This window comes from Henckelia pumila, unplaced genomic scaffold (assembly GCF_033568475.1).
Source record: "Henckelia pumila isolate YLH828 unplaced genomic scaffold, ASM3356847v2 CTG_466, whole genome shotgun sequence".
In the NCBI taxonomy this organism is placed as follows: domain Eukaryota; kingdom Viridiplantae; phylum Streptophyta; class Magnoliopsida; order Lamiales; family Gesneriaceae; genus Henckelia; species Henckelia pumila.
Window position 1 is genome coordinate 1,650,137 of NW_027331833.1, and position 14,871 is coordinate 1,665,007.

The 14,871-nt window shown below is 33.0% G+C and overlaps 1 protein-coding gene across 1 annotated transcript; it reads left to right on the plus strand.

Moving 5' to 3' along the window:
* Positions 1-11,811: 11,811 nt before the first annotated feature.
* LOC140872554 (piriformospora indica-insensitive protein 2-like) lies at positions 11,812-14,361 on the plus strand. Its single transcript, XM_073275422.1, has 2 exons — positions 11,812-12,574; positions 12,937-14,361. Exons 1-2 carry the CDS (start codon positions 12,362-12,364, stop codon positions 14,164-14,166), a joined length of 1,443 nt encoding a protein of 480 aa, XP_073131523.1. The 5' UTR covers positions 11,812-12,361; the 3' UTR covers positions 14,167-14,361.
* The last annotated feature ends 510 nt before the right edge of the window (positions 14,362-14,871 follow it).

The window sequence follows — 14,871 nt, forward strand, 5'->3', positions numbered from 1 at the left end:
TAATTATATATTACCGTGGCCTGTATAACATAAATTTAGCCTGATTTATCATTTGCGATTATTTCACATAAGACATAAATACTTTCTTTTGTTGTGAAAAGTAAAAATTTATGGTAAAAACTAAAAACTCTAAAACTCAAAATATATATCAAACCAAACACTTATAAAATTTTCTCTCTAAACTTGTGTTATTTCTTCACAAATGTTGAGGTCTATTTATAGATCATCAATTGAGAAATGTCCAAAAATAAATATGTCATCCATTACATAATCAAAAATTAAAAATATCATCACGTCACCATCACAATAATTTTCAATCTAATTTTAATATATAATTTCCAATACTCCCCCTTGTGATGATGATCGTGATATTACGTATTTTATACTGCCTCGTTAAAAACCTTACTAGGAAAAACCCAGTGGGATAAAAACCATAGCAAGAAAAAAAGAGTACAGCCACGTAAACTCCCCCTCATGTTAATACGATCGATTCTTCACATACGCTGTAGTTTTCGCATCCCAATATTATATATATGCTTTCTGAATATTGCCGTAGGAAGCGCCTTTGTGAAGAGATCTGATGAGTTCTCACTTGATTGAATGTAACAGATATCAATATCTTTATTCTTCTCAAGCTCTTGAGTGTATGCAAAAAACTTTGGGGGGATATGTTTGGTTCTGTCACTTTTGATGTATCTTTCTTTCATTTGAGCAATACATGCAGCATTATCTTCATACAGCGTCACAGGATTTTTGTTTACTGATAATCCACAAGAAGTTTGGATATGTTGTGTCATTGATTTTAACCAAACACATTCACGACTTGCTTCATGTAGCGCAATAATCTCGGCGTGATTTGATGAAGTTGTTACTAGTGTTTGTTTCTGTGAACGCCAAGAAATTGATGTGCCTCCACGAGTAAATACATATCCGGTTTGGGAACATGCCTTATGTGGATCAGATAAATATCCAGTATCAGCATAAATCATTCAGGGATTTTCATGTATATATCACTATCAAGTGATCCGTATAAGTAAGCTGTAACAACATCCATAAGACACATTTCCAAATTTTCAGACACGGCCAAACTAATCAAATATCGAAACGTAATTGCATCCATAATAGGAGAATACGTTTCTTCATAATCAATTCCAGGCCTTTGAGAAAAACCTTGTGCAACAAGTCTAGCTTTATATCTTGCTATTTCATTTTTCTCATTTTGCTTTCGAATAAAAACTCATCTGTATCCAACAGGTTTTACACCTTTAGGTGTGAGGAATATAGGTCCAAAAACATTACGTTTATTTAGCTAATCCAATTCAACCTGGATGACATCTTTCCATTTGGCCCAATCATGACGAGTTTTACATTCTCCAAAAGATTTTGGTTCATGATCCTCATTTTCATTTATGATTTCACATGCCACATTATAAAAAAATATCTCATCAATATCTTTTATATCTTTTCGGTTCCATATTTTTCCAGTATTAATATAATTGATAGAGATTTCATGATTCTCGTCAGTTTGTGGTTCTGACAGAATATTTTCATCATCAGGTGTTTCTTCTGGAACACCATTTTCTATTTTACGATCATCGTGTTTCTCTATGCATTTTCTTTTCCGATGATTTTTATCCTTGGAACCGATCGGCCTTTCATGCTTCAAGAGTTTTATGACATCATGAGTGTCTTCAATTTATTTCTTTGAAATTTCAATTCGAGCAGGGGCATTTACAGCATGTATATATGATTTTGTTACCCCTTTTGTGTCTGCAAATGCATCTGAAATTTGATTTGCAATTCTTTGCAAGTGCACAATTTTTTGTACATCTTTCTCACATTGTTTGGTCCTTGGATCCAAATGTAACAATGATGGTACATACCATGTGATTTCCTTTTTGATGTGTTTCTTTTCTCCTCCTAACATTGAGAAGATTTATTCATTAAAATGACAATCAGCAAAGCGTGCTGTAAACACATCGCCTGTCTGAGGCTCAAGATATCGAATGATTGATGGGCTATTATAACCGATATAAATACCGATTTTTCTTTGAGGACCCATTTTTGATCGTTGAGGTGGTGCAATAGGCACATACACCATACATCCAAAAATTCTTAGATGAGAAATATTTGGTTCTTTAGCAAATGCAAGTTGCAATGGGGAGAATTTATGATATGCACTTGGTCTGATGCGAATTAATACCGCAGCATGTAAAATTGCATGTCCCCATATAGAAATAGGGAGTTTTGTTCTCATAATCATTGGTATAGCAATCAGTTGTAGACGTTTAATCAATGATTCAGCTAATCCATTCTGTGTATGAACATGAGCAATATGATGTTCAACAGTAATTCCCATTGACATACAATAGTCATTGAAAGTTTGGGAAGTAAAAATTCTCCAGCATTATCAAGTTTTATTTTCTTGATTGTATAATCATAAAATTGATTCTGCAATTTTATTATTTGAGCCATTAATCTTGCAAATGTCATATTCCGAGTTGACAATAAGCATACATGTGATCATCTGTTGGAGGCATCGATCAATACTATAAAATATCGAAATGGTCCACATGGTGGATGAATTGGCCCACAAATATCACCCTGAATACGTTCAAGAAATATGAGTGATTCTGTTTGGATTTTAGCTGGTGATGGTCTTATAATAAGTTTTCAAAGAGAACATGCTTTACATTGAAACTTATTATTCTGAAATATCTTCTGGTCTTTCAATGGATGACCATGTGTATTTTCAATAATTCTTCGCATCATTATTGAACCAGGATGTCCCAATCGATCATGTCAATTGGTTAATATTGAAGAATTATTAACCACCATATTTGATTCGATTGACCTTATATGTGTATAATGCAATCCAGTAGGGAGCATTGATAATTTTTCAACCACATATTTCTTTCCTGATTTATATGTGTTAAGACACATATATTTCTGATTTTCATCAGTTATCGTCTCAGTATTATATCCATGAGAATATATGTCATTAAAACTCAACAAATTTCTTTTCGATTGTGGTGAATATAAAGCATCATTTATCCGAAATTTTGTACCATTTGGTAACAAAAATTGTGCTTTACCACAACCTTCAATCAAGTCTACAGGACCTGATATGGTATTCACCATTGTTTTTGTTGGTTTTATTTCCATGAAATATTTTTCATCTCGCAGAATAGTGTGCGTTGTACCACTATTCGGTATGAAAATTTCCATGATATTATTTTCATGTTTTCTCATAGCATTTTCCATATCAAACTTCACAAAAATGCAATAAAGAAAAATTAAGTACAATACAAATGCAAAATATAACATGCTTTATAATACAAGAATGCATGAAAAATACAAATTTGTTACAATCTAGTCCCACTAATCTTTTAATCAATGTCTTCGAAATCATTCAAAAAATCTGCAGCATTGAAAATAGTTGAACCAATTAAATAGTCACTATTTTCAATAAAATTAGTCTCTTTTCCTTTCCTATTTGTCGATTCTTTATAGAACTTACATAGGTGCTCAGGGGTTCGACAAATATGTGAACAATGTCCTGGAGTGTCACATCTATAACAAACACTCTCAGATCTTTTTGAGTGATTTTCATTTTCACTCGTATTTTCATGCTGCCTTTTTGGTGGGTGGTTCGTGACGTTTTTTTGAGATGAGTTATTGAAATAACTATCTCGATTATTTTCATATCCATGACCATGACCACGACCGCGATATTTTTTACGTCCACGTCCACGCCCACTTCCTCGACCTCGTCCACGACCAAAATATTGTCTATGCCTTTGATTTTGGTTTTCATTTTTAATTACGACATTTGCTTCTGAAAAAATGTCGTTGAACCAGTGGGTCGGGATTGATGATTTCTTACTAACAATTCGTTGTTCTTTTCCGCCACAAGAAAACATGTGATGAGTTTAGAATATCTCGAAAATCCACGCACTCTATATTGTTGTTGTAGAGTTATATTTGATGCGTGGAATGTGGAAAATGTTTTTTCAAGCATTTCCATCTCAGTAACAACATGCCCACAAAATTTCAATTGCGAGACTATTCGATACATCGCAGAATTGTAATCACTGACTTTTTTAAAGTCTTGGAATCTCAACGTATTTCATTCATCACGGGCGGTCGGGAGTATAACTTCCCTTATATGCTTAAATCTTTCTTTCAGCTCTTTCCATAAAATCATTGGGTCTTTTTCTGTGAGATACTCACATTTCAATCCTTCATCAAGATGTCTACGTAAGAAAATCATAGACTTTGCCTTTTCTTATGAGGATGATATATTATTTTCTTTAATGATATCACTTAGACTCAATGACTCAAGATGCATCTCTACATTGAGAGTCCATGGCATATAATTCTTTCCAATGATATCGAGCGCAACAAATTCAATCTTTGCCAAATTTGACATGGTGGTACTAGAAAAATAACAATGCATTTTATTAGTTAATTTCTATTAGTACGACAATACAAAATAATGGAATAACGAAGATTACAAGTTCATGTACAAATAGAGAAAAAGTATGTGGTGGAAAATCGCTGGTGAGTACAAGACTCGTGAGCATGATGATCATAGTCGTTATGAAAAATAGCCTTATAAATGTCATCATCTTCATCTTCGAAAAATCGAGGAGAAATTATTTTGAGAGAAAGAGTGAATTTTGTGTGATTGAAAAATGAGTTTGAGTGAACATATTTATAGGGCAAAAACTAGTTGTTTGTTACCGTTGGGGGTAAGAAAAAATCGAGTACGTGTTGAATAAAAATTCGTGATAATCATGTGATGCATATAATGATAATCATAATTAAATATACGCAATAAAATATATATCATATCACGTTATTATAAGGTCAGTGTCCTAGACAACCTCTTATATAATAACATAAAATTATATATTGATATAGTTAGTATATATACATAATAAATATATATCATATCACGTTATTATAAGGTCAGTGTCATAGACAGCCTCTTATATAATAACATAAAATTATACAAATATAATTAGACAATAAAATTATATAAGCAGTAATGTATAATCATATCACGTTATTATTTAAAAATCTTAGAGGCTTTTATACTTGTCGTATTCCTTACTGGGAGTGTGGGATGTCATCTTAACATCCTCACAGGATTATAACAAGTTTTTTTAAAAAGCTTATTTTTTTTTATCATGTCTGATAATAATATGATATTATATATTAAATATATACACAACAAATAAATAAACAATAAAATAAATATACTTACTTGTTAAATATTTTTGTCTTCTCTTTGTGTTTTGGAGCGTCGAAAATTATAGAGAACCTTCGAGCGATCGTGCTGATAACGTGTTGTGAAAAGTAAAAATTTATGGTAAAAACTAAAAACTCTAAAACTCAAAATATATATCAAACCAAACACTTATAAAATCTTCTCTCTAAACTTGTGTTATTTCTTCACAAATGTTGAGGTCTATTTATAGATCCTCAATTGAGAAATGTCCAAAAATAAATTTGTCATTCATTACATAATCAAAAATTAAAAATATCATCATATAACCATCACAATAATTTTCAATCTAATTTTAATATATAATTTCCAATATCTTTGATATTTTATTATTTAATAATAATAATATATAGAATAATGTAAATGAATTACACAGAGAGAGAGACTTGATGTATTATTTTGTTTGAAGTCCTATTGCCACAAATGTAACTTACCTTTTTTTTTTTTTAACATTATTGAAAGACTAAACAGTTAAATAAAAACAGTCTGAGAATTTATAGTTATAAACTCTAGAAGAATGTTTTGAAAATTAATTTAAACTTATGAAAAAAAAAAAAAGAAAAAAGAAGTTGATCACTCACAGCTTATAAGCAAGTGAGAAAGAATTAATCGAGTCACCTTTACCTATAATATCTATACTATTATATAAAATATGTGTCTATTATAGTAACTAAATTGAGGATACCAAATTTATTTATTCTAAAATTACCCTTTTCTACCCAATATTTTACTAAAAACTTTCCACTAATTTCATTATTTGCTTTAAAAAAATATTTCTCTTCTACACACACAAAGTGTGTGCATTTTTTTTACTAGTACTATATATAATAGTTGAGCACCTTAGAGTGGACACCAGTTTTTTTTTTTTCAAAATTTCCCTTTACACTATACAAATAAGTAAAGATTTTATTTATATATATTTTCATATTTGTCTGAACTAGCCATTATAGATATGATAAATTGATAAATAAATTTTAAATGTATTTTTATATTATTTTAGAAATGAAAAAAATTATAAATTTAAATATTATTGAAAAAAATATGTATATATAACATACAATACCAAATATATATGGTTTATACACACACAACACGTGTGTACAATTATGCTAGTTCATTTTTAAAGTTCTTGCTTTAACATTTAAAAAATGCATAATATTTCCGTTAAATTTTATTATATTATATCCCAAACATACCAATTCATCGGTCAATTGTGATAATATGATAAGAAACCACCCATTAATTTTTTTAAAACTATAAAATAAATTTAATAATTGTGAGAATATAACAAAATTATTTATATATAAAAAATATATCCAAAATAAATTGTTTATATTAATTTTATGATAGCATTAGCATGTTATTTAAGTAACTACGATAATAAAAAGGTCTTATTATAGTTACTATGATAGCAAATTTAAATACCATCTTTAACCTATTATCACGTCCCTTCAAAAAAAAACTTCATTATTGTTGGGTAGAACAATTATCATATATGATCTATTATTTATTTATACTAGAGTTAACATTAGAAAAAATTGGGTAGACGTGACAACCTTTCTCATTTGGATCTTTCCTTCAACCGTGGCTTCGTAACTGAACTGGTCTCCTGCACACAATAAACAGCTCGTGAATGGGGGAGTCAAAAGAGTTTTTCGACATGAACACTCCGATGCCTAAGTCAATATAGGATTTATTAGAAAAGAAAACTCTCAGAAAATATGCAGCAAAGTGTGCAATATATTGTGTATGAGATTGTGTATATTCTCAATATTGTGTCGAGAACGAATCAAACCTGGTATTTGTAGGTGAAGCCTGAGTCCTACCCAAATTGAAAAATCAGTGAGATTTACTTCCTTTCTGAATTCAAACTTTCATCTTTATCAAAGATTCTTTACTTATCTTGCTAGATATGCAGATATCTAGATAAGAAATAATATATTTGATTTATTATATTTTCAAACTCCACCTTGGTACTTGGGTCATTTTTTCGACCCCCATCTCGAGCCCAGGTCAAGACCCGAGCACTTATGGGGATATCACAAGTCTCCCATCCTAGTCGGGCTAGAGTACCACTCAATGTTCCGATTTAAATAAGTGGGGTCTGGACCCGGATAGATACTTCTCGAAAACAATTTTGGATAGGTGGGCAAAGACAGGGACCAAGCCAAAAGTATAGTGCTGAGGCCTTATTCACTCGGGCTTATATGGGCAGGATTAAGGACCGAGCCAAAAAGTATAGAGTATAGCATCAAGACCTCATTCACTCGGGTTTAAAGGCGACAAGATCTCATACACTTGGGTTTAAAGGTGTCATGGGCTCATATACTTGGGCTTAAGGGTGCCAAGGCCTCATCCACTCAAGTTTAAGGGGCATGGTAAGGTACTGAGCCATAAATATAGTGTCGAGGCCTCATTCACTCGAGCTTAGATGTCAAAGCCTCGTACGCTTGGTCTTAGATATACAGGGACCGAGCCAAAATATGGCACCTAAGCCCGAGTGAATGAGGCTTCGGCAACATATTTTGGCTCAGTCCCTGACCCTGTCCATTTAAGCCCAAGTGTATGACGCCTTGACATCTAAGCCAGAGTGAATGAGGTCTCGACACCTTTAAGCCCAAGTGTATGAGGCATTGTCATCTAAGCCCGAGTGAATGAGGCATAGACATTATATTTATGGCTCGGTCCCTGATCATGTCCATCTAAGTCCGAGTAAATGAGGCCTCAACACTATAGTTTTGGCTCGGTCCCTGATCCTGCCCACTTATCTGCAATTGTTTTCGAGAAGGATCTATCCGAGTCCAGACCCACTTGTTTAAATCGGAACAGCGAGTGGTACTCTAGCCCGACTAGGATGGGGGACTTGTGATAACCCTGTAAGTGACCCGGGCTTGAGATGTGGATAAGATGACCCGATGACCAACGTGGAGTTTGGAAAGATGATAAATTAGATATATTATTTTTTATCTAGATAACCGCATATCTAGAAATATAAGTAAAGAATCTTTGATAAATTGAAATTTTGAATTAAAAAAGGAAACAAATCTTCTTGGTCTTCCAATTATTGTAGGACTCTCATAGGCTTCGCCTATAAATACCAAATCTGATTCATTCTTGACACAACATTAGGAATATACACAATCTCATACACTTTGATGCATATTTTCTTAGAGTTTTCTCTCCTATAATCACTATATTGATTTCGACATCGGAGTGGTCACGCCCGAAAAACTCTTTTGACGCCAATTCACAAGTTGTTTATTGTGTGCAGGAGACCGGCTCAGTTCCGAAGCCACGGTGAAAGGAGAAGATCTAACTTGTAAAGATTTTCATGTCTACCAAACTTTTTATGGTGTTAACAACTAGTTTTCCTACTATCTATATATATCATCCTTGCCGAATTCCCCTAGTTTATTCTAAAAATACAAGTTTGAAATCAATAATTTAACTCCCATTGTTCTTATTTTTTAAAATGATTATTATATATATATAAGAGACACGAATTGTAAATTAAATTATTGAAAGGAGATATTTTGTGCTAATAAATCTCTCTTTTCCCCACTTTTATTTATTTATTTATTATTATTATTATTATTATTATTATTATTATTATTATTATTATTATTATTATTATTATTATTATTATTATTATTATTATTATCTCTTTTCAATAAAATAAGGTAGGATTAAATGTGTGACCAGTAGAGAAAATGACAAATCAGAGGATTAGACCTGGCAAAGGGATATAGGGTGGGCTAGATTTGGTGGTCCTAACATCAAAAGCTTCCAACCCTCATTTATTTTTGGTCCCCCTTCCACTAAATTGTACACCCACACACACATGCATGTGTTTACTCTATATATATATATATATATATAATGTGTAAAAAAACACGTACAATATAAGCATGTGTAATTAAATTATTCTAAATCCATATGTTATTCTTGAGGGTTCAATCAACTGATTTTCACATTTGGTTTGATAGAAATTAACATCAAGGATATATATGTGACCGACCACGTTGCACATTAAATTTACGGAATTCACATAGTCCCCTAACGATTTGTCGTTTTCAGGAATAACATGACTCACACCATCATTTGATTAATCAACTTACAACGATCTTGGAGATAACTCATGTTTCGTTTGATCAATTGAGGAATTTGACACTTTGGATACGAAATACACTTAAGATAAATGTCGTTTCGAATTTTCCCACCCTCCAAATCAAATCATCTAATCCACGCTCCATATGATCATATGTCGATTTTATGTGTTAATGTGCCTTGAGTCGTATCTCTTAGAAATGTGTGTATATATACACATATGATATCATATATACGCGAAGGTGTGCAAAAGTATCCTTGAACGTATTCCGAAACGTTATGCTATAACGCACAATCGGATTTCTGTAGACGTCCAAGAATACCCTCCTCAACTTTCAAAATTTTATGTTTGTATATATAAATATAAATATTAAATAAATAAAGTAGGAAAGAAGAGAGTGAGAGTATGTAGTAAATCAAAAGGCTATTGTTCCCAGCTAGTGTGTATGGTCCGCTAAACATAGCATAAAGGCAGTTATAAACCCAACAGCTCAAAAAGCGAGAAGAAGCCACCCAGAGACAAAAACTACCTTTGTCTTGCATGTAAACTGGTCCCCCTCAATTCTCTAAATTTAATTAAACACCCATCCCCCTATTTCAATCATTAATTTCCCAACTTTTACCTTCACTCATGGCCCCAAAAATTTAAAAATAAAAAAATAATAATTTACTGGGACAATAATTTTAAATTCCTTAAAAAAATTTGAGTACTTCGTCGAAAATTTTATGATAATGACCAATAATTTATAATTGGGACCAGAAATTTAATTTGCAACAAACGGATTTATGGATATGCCAAACTACAAATCATTGTATTACATAATGGTACAAGTTGTGATCCCACACTTATTTGAATTGAAATCAGGATGTGACTAGTAAATTCTATGAGCATCTCTCCTATGAATACATGACGGTTTGATTCTTTTTAAAAAAAATTATGATATATAGTGTATTTATGCTCTATATATGCGACAATAAATTACATGAAAGTGTGATATATTGGTTGGAAAGAAGTTGTTATGCAGTTCTTTTAAATTTAAAATTGAAGATGATAATAAATTCTATAAGATAATAGAGATATCATAATTTTGATTACGAACTCTTTGTCTTTTATATATGTAAATGAATGAGTGTTTTTATAAGATAGATGATAATTAGTCAGAGAAAATTATATTAAGTTTTGACTGCATCTTTAAGATAAAAAGAACATTATTTTTTGTTTAAAATTTATTTTTGTGAATCTCCGATATGATATTCATATACTCTACTAGATAATCAAGATAACGGTAAAACATATTTTAATTTACTAATATGATTAGAGTGGGAAAATTGTGATTTTTATTTCATATTTGAGTTTTTGTAATTTTAGTTATCTATATTGTTATATATTCAATTCTATATTGTTATTCATTTTTAATTAACTAATTTTTTTATTTTTTTTTGCAATATTAGTTCTTTTTCAGACATGAAGCTGATGTGTTGCTGAATAGTTTTTAGTTGATAATTTGTAGAATCGAGCGCTTGTCACTTTATCAAAAAATTATATCAGGTGCTAATGGTGTAACTCAAATATTTTAAACCGCACAGCAGCTCAAGTCGTGCATGATTCGATCGCTCTACAGTCTCTTCCCAATAAATCAATGGGAATCGAACCCATTGCATCTCAACGATCTCCTCCAATAATTGGACTTCTTGCAATCGAATAAGAATCAAACTCATGACCTTGGTTTTGATACCAATTATAGGACCGAGTGCTTGCCGCTTTACCAAAAGCTATAGCTGGTGGTAATTGTGCAACTCAAATATTTTAAACCGCACATCAGCTCAATCATCATTGTTTGATCTCTCTACCAAGCAGAAACAATTATTGCACCTCGACATAATTATTTATTCAATTAAATTTATATTTAAAGGTTTTACTAAAAATTATCTAAATATATTATATTTTAAAACATATTTTTATAACTAATTAAATAATTTTCAAAACCTAATAATCCAAATTAAAATTATCGAATCATATGTATTGACAGAAAACCGAACCGGATGAAAGAGATTCGGATATCAAATTATATATTTTTAAAATTGAAATAAATTACTCAAAATCGGATCAAACTGACCGATGAACACCTATCCAACACTCCCTAACTAAAATCGCCAAATTTTGAAATATAAAAGATTAACATTAAAATTTGACAAAAAAGACAAGGAAAAAATGATTATTCGTTCCAAATAGCCTTTGACTACCATGTATGTGATATAACTATGACAAATTAGCGAAATTTATAACTAACTGCAAAAACAATCAATATATATTTGAGGGCTAATATCATCTTATTGACTTATTCAACACATTATAGCTTTGTCCTTGACTTTGTGACCTCACATCACCTTCTTTCCCATTTGACAAAAAAGGAAAAGAGAGAGAGAAGAAGAATTCCCTTTTGAATTTACTCATCCAGTGTCACATTTCCATTCACCATTAATCAAAAACCAATCTTCCTAGATATAAGCAAAAATTTATGATGAATCCCATTTAACAACATTGTACGTACTCCCTACACCTCCCACTCTTCTTCTTGCCACCATAACCACTTTTTCCTTTTCCTTTTCCTTTTCTCTCTAAACATCGACAACTGTGCTTCTTCAATCTTAATTTTATCTGCAAAACAACCTATACTTACAGCTTCTGCCTTTTTTCTCTGCCCCCCTCTACACTTCATTTACTACCTAAGCTTTTGCTATAAACTCCACCGAGGAGCAGCGTTTCAGCCAGTGTTTTTTTACGTGCAATTTCATTGAAATCCCACCCTTAAAATCCCCATATCTGGTTATGTTTGGCTATATATAGTTCGAGTGGGATCATTTTGATCTTAAGAAAGAGTACTGTTGTTTCTTCTGTTATTTTTTTATGTGATTTTTTTCACTTACTTGAAGTTGTTTTCATCTGGGATTTTAGCAATCATGAAAAAGCTGGAATCTTGGAGTATTTTTTCGAATTTTATGGTGTGCATACTTTGTCTGAGTGCATGTTGTAATGGAGAAGATGAAAGCGTGTCAGCTCCAATGAAGAACACAGAACAAGAAGCTCTGTATTCTGCGATTCAAGGCTTTGTGGGCAAATGGTGGAATGGTTCCGACCTTTATCCAGATCCTTGTGGATGGACTCCTATCCAGGTACATTTACATACCAACCAGCAATTTGTTTTTGCATTATTTGAAAAGGTATTATTAAATTTCAAGATTCCATTTTTCTTTTAATTCCCTCCAATGATTTTGTCGTTTCTGCTTATTGTAATGTCCACTTGACGTAGTTTCTCAGATTCTTGTGGATTTCCATTGTCTATTTCAAGCTTTATTCTTCATGGTACATCATGTCAAGGACTCAAGAAACACGAGAGATTTGAGAAATATATCACCCATGACAATAAAGTGTCTTTCTTTCTTCATATTTTTATGCTTCTTTACGCTTACATGCTTTTTTCAGAAAAAGTTCCATGGCAATAAAGTTCCATTTTGCTGCTGTTGTTGTTCCACAGGGTGTTTCTTGTGATCTATTCGATGGATTTTGGTATGTGACTGATTTGAGCATTGGACGTATTCATGACAACTCCCTCATTTGCGACCAAAATGTGCTACAATTCAGCCAACACTTGTTTGCGCTAAAGCACTTGAAATCCCTTTCGTTCTTCGGTTGCTTCGTGTCTCCGCAACGCCGGGAGATTGCGATCCCTGCTCAGAATTGGGAAGCTTTTGCAGAGAGCCTAATGTCACTGGAATTCAGATCCAATCCCGGCCTCACGGGGCAGATTCCGGTTGCTTTTACGGAGCTGAGGAATCTAGAGTCATTAGTCCTGACGGAAAATGGTCTCTCCGGCGAGATCCCGGCTGGTATCGGAAACTTGATATATTTAAAAAGGTTGAATCTTGCTGGTAACAGATTGAAAGGGAAGATCCCAGATAAATTTGGAGGGCTAAACCGTCTCTTGATTCTTGATTTGAGTAGAAATTCACTTGATGGTCCATTGCCGTTGACTTTTGGAGGGTTGACCTCCCTCTTGAAGCTTGACTTGAGCAACAACCAATTGGGAGGGGAAATCCCACAAGAGATTGCGAGTCTCAAGAATTTGAAGCTCTTAGACCTCAGCAACAACAAATTATCCGGAGAGTTGACCAAATCACTCCAAGAGTTGACTTCTTTGGAGGAATTGGTTCTCTCCAACAACCCCATCGGTGGTAGCCTCGCCAACCTGGAGTGGCGTAATCTGGTGGGATTGGGCGCATTAGACGTATCCAATATGATCCTGACGGGTGGCATCCCGGAGTCCCTCGTCGAGCTAAAAGGGCTAAGATTTCTCGGACTCAACGATAACAAGCTGACAGGGGATGTCTCCTCAAATCTTGCAAACTTGCCAAATGTGACTTCAATTTACATACATGGGAATAACTTGACGGGGGAACTTAGGTTCTCTAAATGGTTTTATGAGAAAATGGGGAGGAGATTTGGTGCATGGGGGAATCCAAATCTGTGTTATCCCATTGGATTGGTGCCTCCAAATTATGTCCCCTTCGGAGTAAAATTGTGTCAGCAAGAAGTTACCAAACTCGAGACAACTATGGATAATCCATCCAAGATTGGTGATGGGATTTGGAATCAAGAATCAAATCCCATGATTTCTTTGGGATTCCGATCGAGGGATGTTGGTAGATTATTAGGTTTTGTGATTGAAATGTTGGTGGTTTTGATTGGTTATCTTGCGGTCCTTTAAGGGATCAAATCACCTAATTACAAGTTAGTTACACAATATCAATTTCCACTTTAGAGTAATATATCCCCTCATTTATTCTTTTTTCGTTTTTAGTCTTACAAAATTTGTAGGATATTATGTAATTCCACATGTAAAATTAAACCTTTGAAAAGTTCCTCACGCTAAGCTATCTTGATAAATACGGAAGGGTGGTTGTAGTTGTACTTGTCACATTTATGTAAGTTTAACTTCTCATGTTAATTTTTTGTAGCCAGTGCATACTGGGTAAACCTTCGAGTTAATGTAATAATCTGCAAACTAGACGTGGAGGTACGTAGCCATGTTAATTTCTTGCATTCCTTGTTAATAGATGTGGAGGTAGCCATGATATTGAATGCACTGAAAACGATAGAGAAATGAGAATACAACTCAACAGCTAGCCTGGCTAGAGTTGAGAAAATCCGCTCTTCGCGAGGCATCTTGTGGATCCATGGGTTCAGTCGATGGCAGCGAGTCATGAGATCATGATGTTTCATGAAACCAATGCCGAATAATTTTTTCAAAAAAAAATCGAAAAAAGGACAAGTACAGATATGCATGACTCGCAACTAGATCCGACCACGGTTCTGAAACACACAAGCATTGATAATTGATATAGTCATGGATATGTATAAAGTTGGGGTAGATATGCTGATAAAGTGGTCCATGCAAGTATTAACAAGTTGT